The following is a 16,692-nucleotide window of genomic DNA, read 5'->3' on the forward strand; positions in this document are numbered from 1 at the left end:
TGTTAAGCAATGCAAGGTATTTTCAGAAATTGTGGTGATTAAGATCGGTTCTCTGTTTACTAAGTAGTCTCACACTTGTGTGTTTGTAGTAAAAATATTTTCTTCTCTCTGCCTTTTTAGGGCATTTGTGAGAGCTTTGTGATTCTCAGCTATTCAGAGACCTTGTTTGCTTTTGCCAGGCTTATTACTGTCTTACATGAATGAGTTTGTGTCGAGTCCAGCCAACCTCTGGATAAGTCTTTCTTTTTTTTTTTTTTTTAACTGAATTTTTTTTACTAAATTACATGGATGTTGTTCTTATTGAGATTGTGTCTATGACACCATCTTTGATGTTCTTATTATTCTTGAAACCGCAGCACGATTGTTTGTTACAGTTTTTGTGTTCACTATTGCATCAGGTAAAACAGGAATTTGTGCTCTGGTGCCTGTAACTGCTTAGTACTTGAGCATCTATATTTGTGGAGGTGCACACATGGAGCTCTGTGTGACGTGCTCTTCCGGTGCTGTGTGTGCGCCCGTATTTTGTGGTGTCAGTGACTCAGAAAGCTGCTGTGGCTCTTGTCCTTTGTTATTAAGTGAAGCATGGCAGAGATCTGCCAACCCTAAAAACTTGCTCAATATCCTGGTTTTTTAAAAAAACTTTTTGGAGTCATGCTCTTCTTAGTTATTAAAGAAAAACTATAGAGATAGGTCTAAGTAGTAAAGTTTTAACAGTATATAGAGCAGATGGTATTGAAACTGGCTCATTTGCAGCCAGTAATACTGGGGCTGAGTCTGAAAACTCAATAATATAGAAGATCTAGATATTTAGGTGGTCAGGGTGGAAGAACTGCATCTGCACTTGAAGCTCAAAGCTCTTCTTTATCTGGCTCCTGGCAAGATAGTTCCTGTTCCTACTTGGTAACATTTTTATAGTTCTGTTTGTTTTTGGAATGTCCCTCATGCTTGGGAATAAATGTACTCTTCAGAGAAAAGATGGCAATGTAATTTGGTGATAGAGGAAAAGAAAAGAAATGAACTTAGAAGAAAAAAATCTCCACATCAACTCACAAAACAAGAAACAATACTAGAAAGTAAAATGAAACAAAACAAAGCAAAAATCTAAAGACTGGCTGAAATACCACCAGAGTCTTCTGTGAAGTTAGAGGGATGGTTTGAAAACCTGGGCCAGGTCAGAGTTGCCCAGTTGACCTGTGAAGGTCCCCTCAGCCTGCCCACACTGTGACATGGTGGCTTGTAGGCAGAGGGGACCATGGACCTTTTTTTTTTAATTTTAGTTTTTACTTTTTAAATAAATTTTGCTGAGGTATAAAATTACAAACAATAAAATGTACTAACTTGAACTGTAGAGCTTACTAAGTTTTGCAAAATGGATACACATCCCTGTGTAACCACAATCCCAGTAAACATATTTCCAGCATTCCCAAAGTTCCCTTCCTCTTTGCAGTCAATTCCTCGCTCCCTGCTACCCACCCAAAATTGCTTTCTGATTTCTCTTACCATAAATTAGTTTTGTCAGTTCTTGAATTTCATATAAGTGGAATCATATTGTGTATTCTTATTCTCTGGCTTCTTTCATGTAACATGTTTTTAAATTCATATGTATTGTTTTGGGTAGCAGTATTTGTTGTATGAATATGACGTAATTATTTATTTTCCTATTGACGGGCATTTGAATTCTTTCCAGCTTTTGGTGATGATGAGTAAGACTGCTCTTAGCATTCTCATACCATCCAAAGTTGTTTGGAGTATTTTCTTATTAGTCTACTGATGTCTGTGGGATCTGTACTGATGTCCCTGTTTTTATTCCTGATGTTGGTTTATTTGGATCTTCTCTTTTTTTCCTTGATCATGTTAGCTTGAGGTTTATCCAGTTGATCTTTTACAAAGAGCAAGCTTTTGTTTTTCTCAGTTGTTTATCCATTTTATTGGTTTCTGCTCTTTTCTTTATTATTTCCTTCCTTATACCTTGGGTTTAATTTGCTTTTCTTTTTCTACCTTCCTAAGGTGGAAACTTAGATTGATTTAAAAAAAATTTGTTAAGCAATGTTGATTGAGGTATAAGTTACATTATTTTAGTCAGCATAATGCTTTTGAGTTTCATCTATGTGGTATTTTGTATCTTTTTATTGATGGGCTGTATTCTATTGTATGGGTGTATTCCAGTTTATTTATAACAGGTTATTGATGAACCTTTGTGTTATTTCCACTTTTGGGCCATTGTGAATAAAGCTGCTGTAAATCTTTGTGGGCAGGTATTCGTTTGCCAATGTTTTTTATTTCTCCTGGCAGTGCAATTACTAGGTCATGTGATAAGAGTAAGTTTAACTGCATAAAACACTGCCATGCTGTTTTCCAAAATGAAAGTACTATTTTGCATTCCTGCTAGCAATGAATGAGAATTCCAGTTACCCTACATTCTTGCCAATAGCTAGTATTATCAGTCCTTTCAGTTTTAGCCATTCTGTTAGGTATGTGTCTCATTGTGACTTTAATTTGCATTTCCCTAGTGACTAAAGATGTTGCGCATCATTTCCCAAGCTGGTTTACTCTCTGTATATCTCCTTTGTTCAAGTGTCTATTCAAATATTTTACCCATTTAAAAATTGTATTGATTGTCTCATTATTGAGTTGTAAGTTTTATATACCTGATATAAGTTCTTTATTAGATATGTGGGAGGTTGTTTTTTTGTTGTTTTGTTTTTTACTTTTATTTATTTTTGTCTGCGTTGGGTCTTTGTTGCTGTGTGCGGGCTTTCTCTAGTTGCGGTGAGCACAGGCTACTCTTCAGTGTGGTGCGCGGGCTTCTCATTGCGGTGGCTTCTCTTGTTGCGGAGCATAGGCTCTAGGCGTGCGGGCTCAGTAGTTGTGGCACACGGGCTTAGTTGCTCTGTGGCATGTGGGATCTTCCCAGACCAGGGATCAAACCTGTGTCCCCTGCATTGGCAGGCGGATTCTTAACCACTGTGCCACCAGGGAAGTCCCTGTGGGAGGTTTTTTTAATGGTTAATAACATCCTTTTTATTATTGTTACATATATTAAAAATCCTGATTAGGGAATTCTATAGCTACGTTGTAAATCTTGTATATTTATGTGTATATTCACGTAAGTATGTTTTTAAATGTGTTGATTATTAGATTTGTCATGTTTTCTTAATTTTAACATTTAATTTATAAAAACTCCCTAACTGGGCTTCCCTGATGGTGCAGTGGTTAAGAATCTGCCTGCCAATGCAGGGGACACGGGTTCGAGCCCTGGTCCGGGAAGATCCCACATGCCTCGGAGCAACTAAGCCCGTGCACCACAACTACTGAGCCTGCGCTCTAGAGCCCGTGAGCCACAACTACTGAGCCCACATGCCACAACTACTGAAGCCCGCGTGCCTAGAGCCCGTGCTCCGCAACAAGAGAAGCCACTGCAATGAGAAGCCCGCGCACCGCAACGAAGAGTAGCCCCCGCTCGCTGCAACTAGAGAAAGCCCGCGTGCAGCAATGAAGACCCAATGCAGCCAAAAATAAATAAATAAAGAAATTGATTAATTAAAAAAAAAAAAAAAACTCCCTGATGAGCATGATACTAAAAGTGCACCTTACACTGAGTCATGAAATTTAAATTGTTTTATCTGTTATCCCCATTATGTTTGGTTCTTAGTTATTCTAAGCTCTGTTTCAGAGCTTTGGAGTTATAGAAGGAAAAATTTCTTAGTGTGAAATAAAGTAAGATTCCCAGTTTCTGAGCAAAGAAATATGGTTAGTAAGCCTGAAACACAGGTTTGGTTCCACACATGAACATTTTAGAACAACGTTTAAATAATCATGGACATGTTAAAAGATACGGAAATGAGTCAGAGCACTGAAGCAGGCCTTTGGCTTGACCACCACCCCAGTCTCATAGTAGTTTGTGTGTAGTTTACTGTTAATATGTCATGGTTTCAGACACAGAACGTGTACTCTCATACCTGGTTCTTTCTAGGTTGATTTTTAGCTTTATATGGATACCCATTATGAGGGACAGACTTCTTCCTGATGGAGTCTTTTCTTCCAAATAATCCTGGAAATGCAGGTGGCAATTCTCCTTTCATATATAATAGATATGTGGTGATTGCTCTTGAGACAGTTATCTCCCTTCACATCAGCTAACTTTTGTTAGGGAAACATTCACTGCTCTTTTCCTTGCTGCTTGCAAGAACTGTGTTGATGCAATATGTCTCTGCTTACTGCTGAGTAGGTGACATGTTGTCCGATATATACTGTTCTTGCACTGATTTCTGCCCTCTGCCTCGCACGTAAAAGTGAGGCAAATTCTCTCTTGGGATGCTCAGGTTTCTAGGAGTGGGTGTGAAATTAAATGTCTGACGTACTGTTTTAAAAGCCATTCATTACCATGGTTAAATATATATTCTGATGGTCACCAGTAAAAACGTGTATAATGTATATAAAATATTAAAAAATTACACGCTGTTTAAATGTTGAGCTTTTTGGCATTGTAAAAATTGCCAGCGCTCCTTCATTTTCCTGGACCACCTGATGGTGCCTTTTATGTAGCAGGCTTTACCTTTATCTTTTTTAAAAATCATGTTTAGTGAGGTATAATTTACAGACAGTGGAGTCACTGTTCTTAGGTGTACCTTCTCTGCATTTTGACAGACACATACAGTTGTGTAAACACCAACACAATCAAGATACACATAAAATGTTTCCATCAGCTCACAAGTTGGGCCCCTTGGTAGTCAGTTTCCTCTCCCCACCCCCAGCCCCTGGCAATCATTGATCTGATTTCTGCCCTGTTGTTGTGCCTTTTCCAGAATGTCATATAAACGGCCCCAACCAGTATGTAGCATTTTGTCCGTGGCTTCTTTCACTGAGCACAGTGCGTTTGAGAGTCATGCATGCTGTTGCGTGTGTTACTATTTCCACTGGCCATCAGTGACTTTGAAGGTGGAGGAAGGGGCTGTGAGCCAAGGAGTACCGGTGGCTGCTTAAAGCTGGAAAGTGAAGGAAATGGAGTTTTTCTAGAGCCACCAGAAAGAAATGCAGCCCTGCCAACTCTTATGTCAGCCCAGTGAGATTCGTTTTGGACAAATGACCTACAAAAGATAGTAAGTTTTTATTGTTTAAGCTGCTACGTTTGTGGTAATTATCACAGCAACCAATACAAAACTAATACAGTGCTTTTGTGTCCTAAGAAATCTTTGTCTAAGAAATGCAAAGATCTCCTTTTTTTTTTTTTTTTTTAAGTAGTTTTATAGCTTTAGGTTTTAAAGTTAGGTCTGTGAGCCATTTTGAGTTAATTTTTGCATATGGTGCAAGATAAGGCTCTAGTTTCTTTCCCTCCCCTCCCCTCCTTACTCTTCCTGGAATGAATGGGGAAGTGTTCCCTTCTGTTTCCTGGAAGAGTTTTATGTAGAATTACTATTAATTCCTTATTAAACGGTAGAATTCGCCAGTAAAGCCACCTAGGTCTAGTATTTTGTTGTTTTGTGGTAAGAGTTTAAGTACTGTATGAATAAAATTTCTTAGATAGATATGGGTTACTTGGACTTCTTATTTTTGAGTGAGCTTTGGTGATTTGTATCTTTCAAAGAATTTGTTCATACCATCTACATTTTCAAATTTATTGGTATAAGGTTGCTCTTAATATCTTCTGACCCTTTTAAGTTCTGTAGAGTCTGTGTTGATGTCCCCTTTTTAATTCCTGCCATTGAAAATTTCTGTTTTCTATATTCTTGATCAAGTTGGCTAGAGGTTGTCAATTTTATTGGTCTCTGCAAGGAACCAGTTTTTGGTTTCATTGATTTTCCTCTAATATTTTTTTTGTTTTCTGCTCATATTTGCTTGTTTTCAGTTTAATTTGTTCTTCTTTCTTTAGTTCTTAAGGTGGAAGCTTAGACTAATATTGCTATACTTCCATTTCCCCATCCAAACCTTTATCTTATAGTCTCATTTACTTTACATTTGTTATAACCCAGAATACATTGTTATTATTTTTGTTTTAGATAATTGTATTTTCTTCATATATTTATCAACATATTTAACCACTTAACAACCTTCATTCCTTTTTGTAGATCTGAGTTCCCATCTGTTATTTTTCTTCTGCCTGAAGAACATCCTTGGATTTTCTTTTTGTAGCGCAGATTTGCTGAATGATGAATTCTGCCAGCTTTGCTGAATATTGAATTCTTAAGTTGACAGTTTCAGCAATTTAAGGATATCATTCTACTGCCTTCTGACTTTTTTTTTCTTATAAGAAGTTAGTGGTGATTCTTTGTTTCATTTTATGTGATGTGCATTTTATTCTCTGGCTGTTTTTAATGTTCTCTCTTTGTCACAGTTTTTAGCAGTTTTATTATGATAATGCTTTGATGTGGTTTTCTTTCTGTTTATCTCGCTTGGGGTTTATTGACCTTTTTGGATCTGTGAGTTACAGTTTTCATCAAACTTAGAAATAACTGACCAACATTTCTTTCAATATTTTATCTATAACCCCTTTATGGGACTCCAGTTAGATATACGAATGTTAATATCTCTTACCTAGGGACTTCCCTGGTGGTCCAGTGGTAAAGAATCCGCCTTCCAATGCAGGGAAGCAGGTTCGATCCCTGGTCGGGGAACTAAGATCCCACATGCTGTGGGGCAACTAAGCCCCCGTGCCACAGCTACTGAGCTCAAGCACTTCAACTAGAGAGCCTGTGTGCCACAAACTACAGAGCCCACGCGCTCTGGAGCCCGTGTGTCGCAGCTGGAGAAGAGAAAACCCGCACGCCGCAACTAGAGAGAAGCCCGAGCGCCACAATGAAGAGCCCACGTGCAACTAACACCCGACACAACCAAAGAAATAAAAATAAAGATAATAAATAAATAAAATAAATATTTAAAAAGTGTGCATATCCCCAAGTAAAACTTTAAAAAAGATATATCTCTTACCTATATATTCCCTGTACATACAAACTAGACCTCCACTGGGGTCACAAGGTTTTGTTCACTTTTCTCTCTGTGCCTCAGTGTGGATCGTTTCTATTTCTGCTGAGTTTTGTTTGTTTGTTTTGTTTTTGGCCACACTGCACGGCTTGTGGAATCTTAGTTCCCTGACCAGGGATTGAACCTGCGCCCTTGGCAGTGAGAGCTCCGAGTCCTAACCACGGGACGCCAGGGAAGTCCCTGCAGCATTTGATTGACTCTGAGTCTCATCCAGTGAAGTGTTCGTTTCAGATATTTTGTGTTTTAGCTCTTGATATTCTGTTTACTACATCTAAAAAGTCTTCTCCATGTCTTTCCTCATGTTCGTGGTTTCCTCTGACTCTCAGCACCCGTCTCGCAGCTGACTCGGTGTCTGTCTGCAGCTCCGCCCGGCCTGGCTCCTCCTCTGCTCCCAGCGGCCTTCCTGTCTACGCTCCCTCGCCCCCCGCCCGCCCGCCACTCTGTCTCCTTTCCCCTGCCCCGCTCTCCCCAGGCCCCTGTGACACCGCCTGATGTGAAGCGGCCCGCCAGCTGTGGAGCAGCTGGAACTCAGCCTGTGTGCCTCAGTGGCTCCTTTACAGCAGCAGCAGTGTGGCGGAGTGGGCGCGTGAGCAGAGCCCCGGCGACTGCACGTGGTCCTGCACGTGGTCCACGCTCCACGTGTCAGCGTGCTTGTTGCTGTGCTGCTGCTGGTGCTTGTTTCCGGGTCTTCTGTAACGCCCGCCCCGCAGGCTCCCCTGACTGGCTCTCCCTCTTAAGTGAGCCCACTGCACGGGAGCTCAGGGTCACTCAGCTTGGCGCCGTAGGTTTGTTTTGCTGTATTTTCACCTGAGTGTGGGCAAACCAGGCCTGTGAGCCAAAGCCCACCCCGGGCCAGTTGTTGTGCAGCCCTCGAGCTGAGAATGGTTTCTACATTCTTAAAGGGCTATTTAAAAAAATAAAAAATAAAACGGTACGTGACAGAGACCTGTAGCCCAAAGCCCTAAGTATGTAGCGCCTGGCCCTTTTCAGAGAGAGTTTGCCGATCCCCGATCTACAAGGTTATCTTGGCAGGGATTGTGTTTTTCCTGCCCTTAAGTTTAAAATTTGCATAGAGTGTAATTTCCAGTGTGCTGTAAATATTGACATTTAAAGGGGAAAGTATTATTTTACTCTTTAAAATGTTTCCAGTAGAGTCTAAATACCATGGCTACACCCACCATCATGCATTAGAAAACTATGTATATATATGAACAAGCTCCACTTTAATGGTTGGAAAACGTTCGTTGCTGCTTTTTCTCCTTGCACTCATATATTTTTATTTCACTTGTCTCATAGAATTTTATCCTAATATAAACATTCCTCTGCCTATAAGAATTTTTTCACCCTGTCATACTGTTGTGTAACTATATATTTATATTTAATTATTTAAGAAGTTCCTGTCACTGTGAGACTCCTGGGTGTTGAGCATTTTCTTTTGAACGATTGTTACAGTTGTTGTTTGTACCGGCTCCTGGCTCCTGGTTTCCTTCTGTTGCTGCCACTGCCCCTCCTGCCCCGTCTCCTGACCCAAGTCGGGGATGCCGCAAGGCCTTGCACGGTCCTTGGACCTCCATAGTCAGGTCCTTGGGGACCTCGCCAGCTCATGAAACCTGGATGCCCCTGTACACAGCTCCCAAACCTCTCATGCAGCCCTGACCTCTCCCCTACACTCCAGAAAGGTCTATCCAGAAAGATCTGTCGGCTGCCGATCAGTGTCTCCACTTGGTTGTTGACATGAAATCTCAAATTAATCTCAAATCCGACGTTGGACTTGGCGCACCTGTGCCCTCTGCAGTCTTTTTATCTTCGAGGTGACGACTCTGCCCTTCTCCATGGCAGGGTCAAACAGCGCAGCGCTTCGGCTCCTTTCTTCCACACCCCACCCCTAATCTGCCAGCAAATCCTGGTGTTGCTACCGTCACAGTATCTCTACTCCAGCTGCTCCTACCCTGCTCCTAACCAGCATAATGTTTCTGTGGTCCTGCCCCTCCTCTGCTCAGGCCCCTCTGGTGGCTCCCTGCCTTGCTGAATAAAAGCCAGCGCACTTGCAGTGGCCTGCTACCTCTGCAGCTGCAGCTTCCCCTTCCCTTGCCTCACCTTCTGGCCTCTGCATGTTCCCTGAATGCATCAGGCCCTCTCACGGGTCTCTCACCACGCTTCCATGCCTGGAGTATTCTTCTCCCGGATACCCTCCGTTTTCAAGCCTTCACTCTCAGACCTCCCTATTTAAAATTGCAGCTCCTCCCACCTCCTAGCCCCTCAGCTCTTTTTTACTTTCTGTTATATTATTAACTTACTTACTTTGTTTCTTCCCACTAGAATGTAAGCTTCATGAGGGCAGGAAGGTCTCTTGCTGGTGGTGCCTAGAACAGTGCCTGACACATAGTAGCATTCATCACATGTTTGTTGGATTAATAATGATGGTTACTAAACAAAATAGCATTTCATCGGAAATGTATCTGAGAATGAGTGGCTACTCTTAGCATTTTTCTCTGACTTAGTTGATGTGCTTGTGAACGATGTTACTTAATGCCAGAAAGAAGGGGTCAATATAAGTTTTATTCCTTCCTTTTGTCTTTGTAGGTGTAGACACTGAGAACTGCTTGTTCATATAAATAAGTAGGCAGGCACAGAAGGTGTTTGTTGTCACTACGTCATTGTGTCCCTGGACTTCAAAGTTAGGGGCCAAAAATCATACAAGGTATTTTACTGTGGTCTTTCAGCTGATTACTAGGTTAGGTTCCTTCTTCTATTTTGTTGAAAGCAAAGAATTGGGAACCACCTGGTTGGAAATGGCTTTACAAACGCAGTCATTAGAATCCCTTTGTGTCGAATTCTCCGAGGTATGCACCAAAACCACTTTCCTAAGACCTGCCAACCGACCGCTAATCATACCCGTCATTCTTCACTTGACAGCCTCTCATGTTACCTGAAATATTCAGAAAGCATTGAGAAAATTGTGATATTAATTTCATCATACCCCTACCAATATAATATTAAAAACTTAGGCTTTACAAAAACTCGTGGCTGCAGACTTAGCTCATTCAGTGTATCAGAAATTTCTGCCATGTGCATCAATAGGCAGGACCAGTTCTAACTGCCAAGACTCCCTCTTTGGTGAAGCCTCTAAATTAAGATGTGTCTCCAACAGCTACCTTACTTCCAAGTTTAACCCCTAGTGGAGAGGTGAGGTGTGGGGCTGGCACCACGCGGGGGAAGGCACGGGCCTCTTGCTTCTTGGCACCGTCTTTGCTTGCTTCTCACGGGGGTGAGACATTCTTTTCCAGTAGTCCCGTGATTGACGTTACTAAATGACATCTGATCATCCCTGCCATCAGGCTCCACAGTGTGTCTAACTTCAAGACATTCCAGCTTGAACTGGGCCATCTTATCTTTAATGCCATGCTTTGCCCTTTACAGAAGTGGGTGTAAGATAGGGAAAGGCACAACCCTGCAATAGTGCCTCTATTCAAGGAGCTTTACTGTGGCCAGTGCATCACACCTTGGTGCAGTGCATCATAGGAAGAGACTAGATGAGCAGTGGGCCTTCTTTTACAAGTGGGAGAAAGACAGTGAAAGGGGAGGTGGGGAGGGACAGCTGGCATGACTCCTTGACCTCACAAGCACTGTTGGGCAGATTCATTTCACGATAGGGCACTCGTGGACACTGGCCATGTAGAAGTGGATTCTCTCAAAGCTGTCAGTGCCCACATACCCCGTGGGCAGTGTGTCCTCCCCGCAGTACCCCTACCCTGGCTGGAAGACACTGGCGTATGGTTCCTGGCAGGAAGGAGGGAGTAGGCTCCAGGGCACAGAGGGCTCCCTGTGTAACACAGCGAGATAAGGCGGGTTCTAACTGCGGGACAGACATGAATGTTGACACGATCTCAACACCCTTAAAGAAGAAAAATGGTTTTTTAGTGGTGGCTGGTTTGAGACCAACAATTTCCTATTAAATGTTCGTTTTATATAAAGAGCTGAGGGAAGTGATAAAATGTAATATTGCTGATTTGTTCACGGTGATAATATCTTAGAGGAAGTTGAACATTCGTTTTAAAGATGGTGGTAATTTTATCAAATTGTGAAGTTCAGAGTAATTTAACTCCTGTGGGGGCATTCGTGCTGGAGCGCCCTCTGTTGGCAGCCGCACCAGCAGCGCTTGCAACTCAGCAGAGCCCACCGAGCCCACCGCCAGCTCCAGGAGAGGCGGAGAGGTGGGCGGCGCAGCGAGGGAGTTGGGACTGAGCTGTGGGGTCTGCAGACCTGGGAGGGCGGGGGCACGGCGGTGCCGCTCTGACCCTGGACATTCTTCTGCGTACCCTCCAGCCCCTTTCCAGAGGGCCTGCTCTGTTCTGAAGGCTGTACCAAGCGCTCGGCCAGCCAGCCCACGACTGCTGACCGGGCACAGTCGCTGAGACGGTGATTCTGTCTGTCTGGCTCACTGCTGTGTCCCCGGCCAGGGTCTGGAGCAGGGCCTGGCAGAGGGTCCATGCTCAGTCAGTGTTTACCGAGTGACTGGAAGCCACGTGCCAGGCACCGGGACAAAAGCAGTCAACACAAGCCCGCCTCCCCCGTGGAACTGACTTCTCACGGGGAGACCAGCGGCAAACAGGTGACCAAGCGCTGAAGCAAGGTGGTTACCTGTCATGAGCTGTGCTTGAGGGGAGGCACGGGGTGCTGCGGGCCGGGCTCGGGCTGAGCGGAGGGAGGGGGCCGTCTCCCAGGGGAGGCCTCCCCTTTCCCAAGGGCGCGCGACCAGTGAGGAGGAGAGCACTGCAGGCGCCAGTCAGTGTGGGCTGACTTGTAACCATCAGGCCAGGGGCGAGGCTAGTGAAGTGCCAAAGGAGCCCTGCAGTCCTCTTTTTCAACTCTTAATTCTCTGTATTTGCCATATGCTAACATAGTGTTTGCCTTTTGTTTCCTTTTTTTTTTTTTTTAATTTAAAGGATTTTTTTGTTTTGTTTTGTGTTTTTTGATAGATGAGGGTTACTACCAGGGTGGAAAATTTCAGTTTGAAACTGAAGTTCCTGATGCGTACAACATGGTGGTGAGTAGCCCGCGCTTGAGCCGTTGTTCCCCCTTCGCGTGGCGGGTGGCCGTCACAGGGCGCGGCAGTCCCCCCGCGTTGTGTCCGAGTGCAGCCCACCTGGTCCTGGGACTGAGCACGAAATGGCTGATATTTGTGTGGTTAATGCCCCTCATCAGCAGTATTGAGAGTTTTAGTGGAGAGGTTCCTTTTCTCAACAAGTGTTTGCGAGTACTGTGTGCCAGTGTGTGCTGGGGTGCAGCTCTGCCGAGGCTGGAATTACCGCCCCGAGGCTGGCACCTTTACAGGGGGCGGCTTGGGCATTTCATGCAAATCTTGTTAGATTCTGGCACTGGAGAAAAGAGCATTTTATTTAAAACTGTAGTTTTGTTTATGGTATAACACCAAAATTCCAGAAGTGTATAAAATGTGCATTTTAGAACTTTGGAAAAGAATAATGACCTGTAGTTTCAAACTAGGAAGTGATTTACACCCCTAGCTACATGTTGATCCCTCCAGGACCCTCCCAGTAATAACCGTGCCAAGTGCTGTCACATCTGTCTTTGCTTTTAAGGAACGTGCTGACCCAGTAGGAAGGTGAGAGAAAGTGTAGAAAGTTGTCATAAAATGATAAAAGTGGTAAGCAGCAGACCGTGATATTGGTTAATAATAGGCAAATGCTTTAGAGGAATTCAGAGAAGGAAGAGAGAGGGTCACTTTTGGAAAGTGGTCGAGGCCAGTTAAGCTTCTGAGGAGAGCGAGAATCGGAGTCGTCCTGCCTCAGGTGGCTCATGCACAACTAGGGCGGGTGTTCTAGGTGACGAGGACATCTCTGCAGCTGTGTCAGCGGGTATGGAAATAAGAACTGGCAACCTGTGTACAGGTCAAGTTGACCAGGTCTACTTGAATGAAGAATCAGGGTCGGGGAATAGTGGAGAGGTGAGAAAACTCAGATTTGGGGGTTTTGGAGTGTTTCCACTGTGGCTGTGAGAAATCGTTGAAGGTTCGAAACAGCACCGCACCCCCCTCAGTCGGGCGCTGGAGTGGACGTGGTACGCGGGCCCTCTCCATCCCTGAGCTGCTGAGCTTGGCACGTGGCCAGCTCTGCCGATGTTATATACGTCTTTTCCCCCCTGATGTTCCGCAGCCTTCTCTGGCCTGTCGACTAGGAAAGAACAACCGGATGGTAAAGTTCAGTCTCCTGTTAACCTGAGGCTTTGGGAATCGGGCACAGCGTGGGTCCTGCTGCTTTCCCTGCAGTAACTGCTCCCTCCTTTCTGACAGTGGGAATCACCTGCTCCCCGCGACCTCGCCCCCCCCTCCACCGCCCAGGCCTAGTTCAGTGGCTGTAACACCTGTTTGTTTAAAGCCAAACTTTTATCTATGGAAATTGATCTTTACTGGGCTACTGTATTAAAAGTTGTTTCGGAAACGTAATTTATGAGGATGGAAGAGTTAGCAATCCAAGAAAAACAAAAAATAAATTTAATTTTTAAGTGAAGACAGGAAAATATGCATTTCAGGTCTTTGTCAATCCAGCCAGCCAGCGACCCGCTGAGACTTCCCCTATTTCCCTGATCCCCAGCAGGGGAACCTGGCCTGACAGGGCACTGCACTCCCTCAGGTGAGAGCGGTTTGAGAACTTGGTTTAAGTGCACATATTAAGAATTTGGGGCTGTTTTGATGGTTTCTGGAAACAACCCGACATGCGGTACTTAAAACTCTAGACTCTCTAACCTTCTGGACATATGCCGTATCTGTGGATTACTCATCTAAAGAATGTTAAAATTAAAGGGCGGTGAGTTTGTGACAGTTTTCAAAAAAGCAGTGAATTTGGTTGGGGCGGGGGGAGGATGGCTCACAGAGGAGTTTAGCGTAAGTTGATGAACTTTCCAAACAAGCCTCGAGGAAGCTGAGAACCGTAGTAGTTCGGGTGCATCGGCATCATTCAGTGGCAGAGTGTCTTTTTCCCAGTGTGAGGAGAAAGCAAAACCGCAACGTCAAGGAAGGAACAGAGTTTTGTTGAGGGCTTCTGTGTGTCAGGCGCTTCCACTCAGTTTTACCTTATGTCACTCTCCAGTAGTTCTCTCGGTGACATTAATGTTCATATCTTTACCCATCAGGAAGTTAGGGCTCAGGAAGGTAAAGTTAAGAACTTGTTGGCTTTGCCGGTCTAGGTGGCTCAACTGCCAAAGCTGATTCTCGTCCAGAGCTGCCCGGCTTCCTAATGTGTGCCCTTCCCACCGCACCTGGTGGCCACTTTGTAGTGAGAAAATGTTTGTCATGCTGCCCCGTTTAAGAAGCAGAGAAGTAGGAGATGAAATAAACAGAGGATAGAAAGCCACTGGGCCTCAAAGACACTTTTCCTGTATTAATTGGTGGCGTATAAAGACCTTACATTTTTATGTTTTAGTTTCTGTCTCCTTTGGAAAATTTCTAAATGATGGGCTAGTCCTGTTTCATCAGGAAGGAGACCCATGTTCTCCAGCCAGGAAGCACTGAGAGGCCAGGCCCTCGGGGCTGTATCCAGACGCCACCCTGCTGCCGTGAGGGCCTCTCTGCCTCTCATCCAGGCAGAGGTGGCGCAGCTGCCTTACCAGCAGGCCAGCGAGGGTCACAAGCTCACGCAGGGCGCACAGGCCAGCCCTGCCCCCAGGGAGCGTGAGGTGAAGTGCTTCACTGGTACAGAGGCAGTTGTGTTCACCTTTTCTGTGGTTAAGCTTTATCTGTAGAATTCTCCTTAGCATCTTTCTTCACTGGTACAGAGGCAGTTGTGTTCACCTTTTCTGTGGTTAAGCTTTATCTGTAGAATTCTCCTTAGCGTCTTTCTTCACTGATACAGAGGCAGTTGTGTTCACCTTTTCTGTGGTTAAGCTTTATCTGTAGAATTCCCCTTAGCGTCTTTCTTCACTGGACCGTCTGCTCCCTGAAGGAAGAGTCTGGGGGTGTCTTAATCTCACTGTATTTACAGCGCTGGGCGAGGGCTCCCACACCAGGCCTGCAGCGCGCATTTGTCCAGTGCTTGGCGTGCTCTCTGCCCCCCAACAAGTTGATGGTGTTGCAAATTAAACCAGCATATGAAAATACATAGGTTACAGGCAAATGGGGTAGAGATTATGAGAGCAGGCTTTAAGGAATTCATGTTTCATTTGGATGAGGAGATACAGCCAGTTTTTAGCAAGTCAGCCTGGAAGGACTTTGTGGAGCTTTCTCAGAATTCATTTGCTCTGATGTCATAATTTACATGATTTCTGTACTTCAGAAGGAATTTTTTTTAACCCCTAACACTTATAGTTCCTATAATTAAGGTCAGTTATTAAGATTGTGAATGAAAACCTTTTAAGCAGTAAAGTAGATCATTATTTTAGAATAAACTTTTTTAGAAAAGAAAGAATACACCTATTTGGTATCCCCCTCACCCCTCACACCCCTCTGCCCGAGCAGCTAAAAGGCAGATATTTCCTCTGGATCTTTGTCCTTTTTTCCCTGAACTTTATCTCACAGTCTCCAGCTGCCTCGTAATCTCTCTCAGTCCTAGAAATAGCCTGCAATGATTGACTGACGTTTAATGAGCTCCTAAAATGCGCTGGGCTCTGTGTCAGACATTGTAGGCTGGAGGTGAGAGTCAAGCGGCCTTTGAAGAAGCTCAGTCTCTGGACACAGACACAGAAACAGTGATGAACCAAGGTGATGGGGATGCCCAGAGGAGGAGGAGGCCTGAGTGCAGATGGCGGCTTGGCTGTGATGTGACACAGTCCCAGGCCTCACGATGCTCCCGTGGCATTTTGCTGTGAGTGGTCAGAGGAAACCGTGTGCTGAAGCAGGAGAAAGGAATGCGGCTTTTCTCTCCCCCTGGAAGTGAGGTTATGTGATGCAACCAAATCGAGTAATGTGACCGTGACCAGCCCTGAAAGGGGTCAGGAAGGGCTGCCCTGCCACGTTTCCAGAAGGAGGAGAACCGGAGGTACCACAAGTAACACTTGAATACCCAGTCACCCCTCTTCTTTTTATGTAATTTATTATACTCTGTGGAAAATTGAGAAAATACCACTATGCAAAAATAGAATATTAATCACCTGTTATCTCTCCATCCAGAGATGATCACCGTTAACTTTCTGATGTGTGTTATGCACAATATATAATCATACATACGAGTGGGATCACGCTACACATAGCTTGGTAACTTGGGTTTTTTTTAACATTATAGTATAGGACAATATGTCATCATATCGTGAGACCATATGTTCTCATGTCAGTTAATATATAATTACATCATCATTAGTAAGAACACTTAATTGTATGATGTATCATGGTTTTAAACCAATCCTTTATAGTTGATCACTGGCTGACCAATATTTTGATTATATGAACCAAACTTTATGTAAGGGGCAAAATAGTAAATATTTTAGGCCTTGTGGACCATATATGGTCTCTGTCATATATTCTTTTTTTAAAACAACCTTTTAAAACCGTAAAGGCCATGCTTAGATCATAGACCACGTGAAAACATGCCTGGCCTTATTTGGTCCATGGGCTGTAGTTTACTGACCCCTGGAACGAGCAGTGCTGTGATACCTGCGCTAGACAACGGCTTGTGCATGCCTGCCGCTGTCTTTGGATAAATTCCCAGAAGTGGAATTACAGGCACTGCGTAACTGATGCTAATTTTAAGGCTTTTCATCAGTACG

General features: G+C 44.0%; 1 protein-coding gene across 6 annotated transcripts in view; it reads left to right on the plus strand.

Annotated features, from left to right (window-relative positions):
- UBE2F (ubiquitin conjugating enzyme E2 F (putative)) overlaps positions 1–16,692 on the plus strand; it is a 50,978-nt gene that overhangs the window by 20,867 nt on the left and 13,419 nt on the right. For all 6 annotated transcript variants that reach the window (XM_036857436.1, XM_036857435.1, XM_036857434.1 and 3 more), the window contains one exon: positions 11,958–12,025. In XM_036857436.1, coding sequence (XP_036713331.1) covers positions 11,958–12,025 — 68 coding nt within the window. The remainder of the gene's footprint in view (positions 1–11,957; positions 12,026–16,692) is intronic.

The sequence above is a fragment of the Balaenoptera musculus genome, chromosome 7 (genome assembly GCF_009873245.2).
Source record: "Balaenoptera musculus isolate JJ_BM4_2016_0621 chromosome 7, mBalMus1.pri.v3, whole genome shotgun sequence".
NCBI lineage: Eukaryota > Metazoa > Chordata > Mammalia > Artiodactyla > Balaenopteridae > Balaenoptera > Balaenoptera musculus.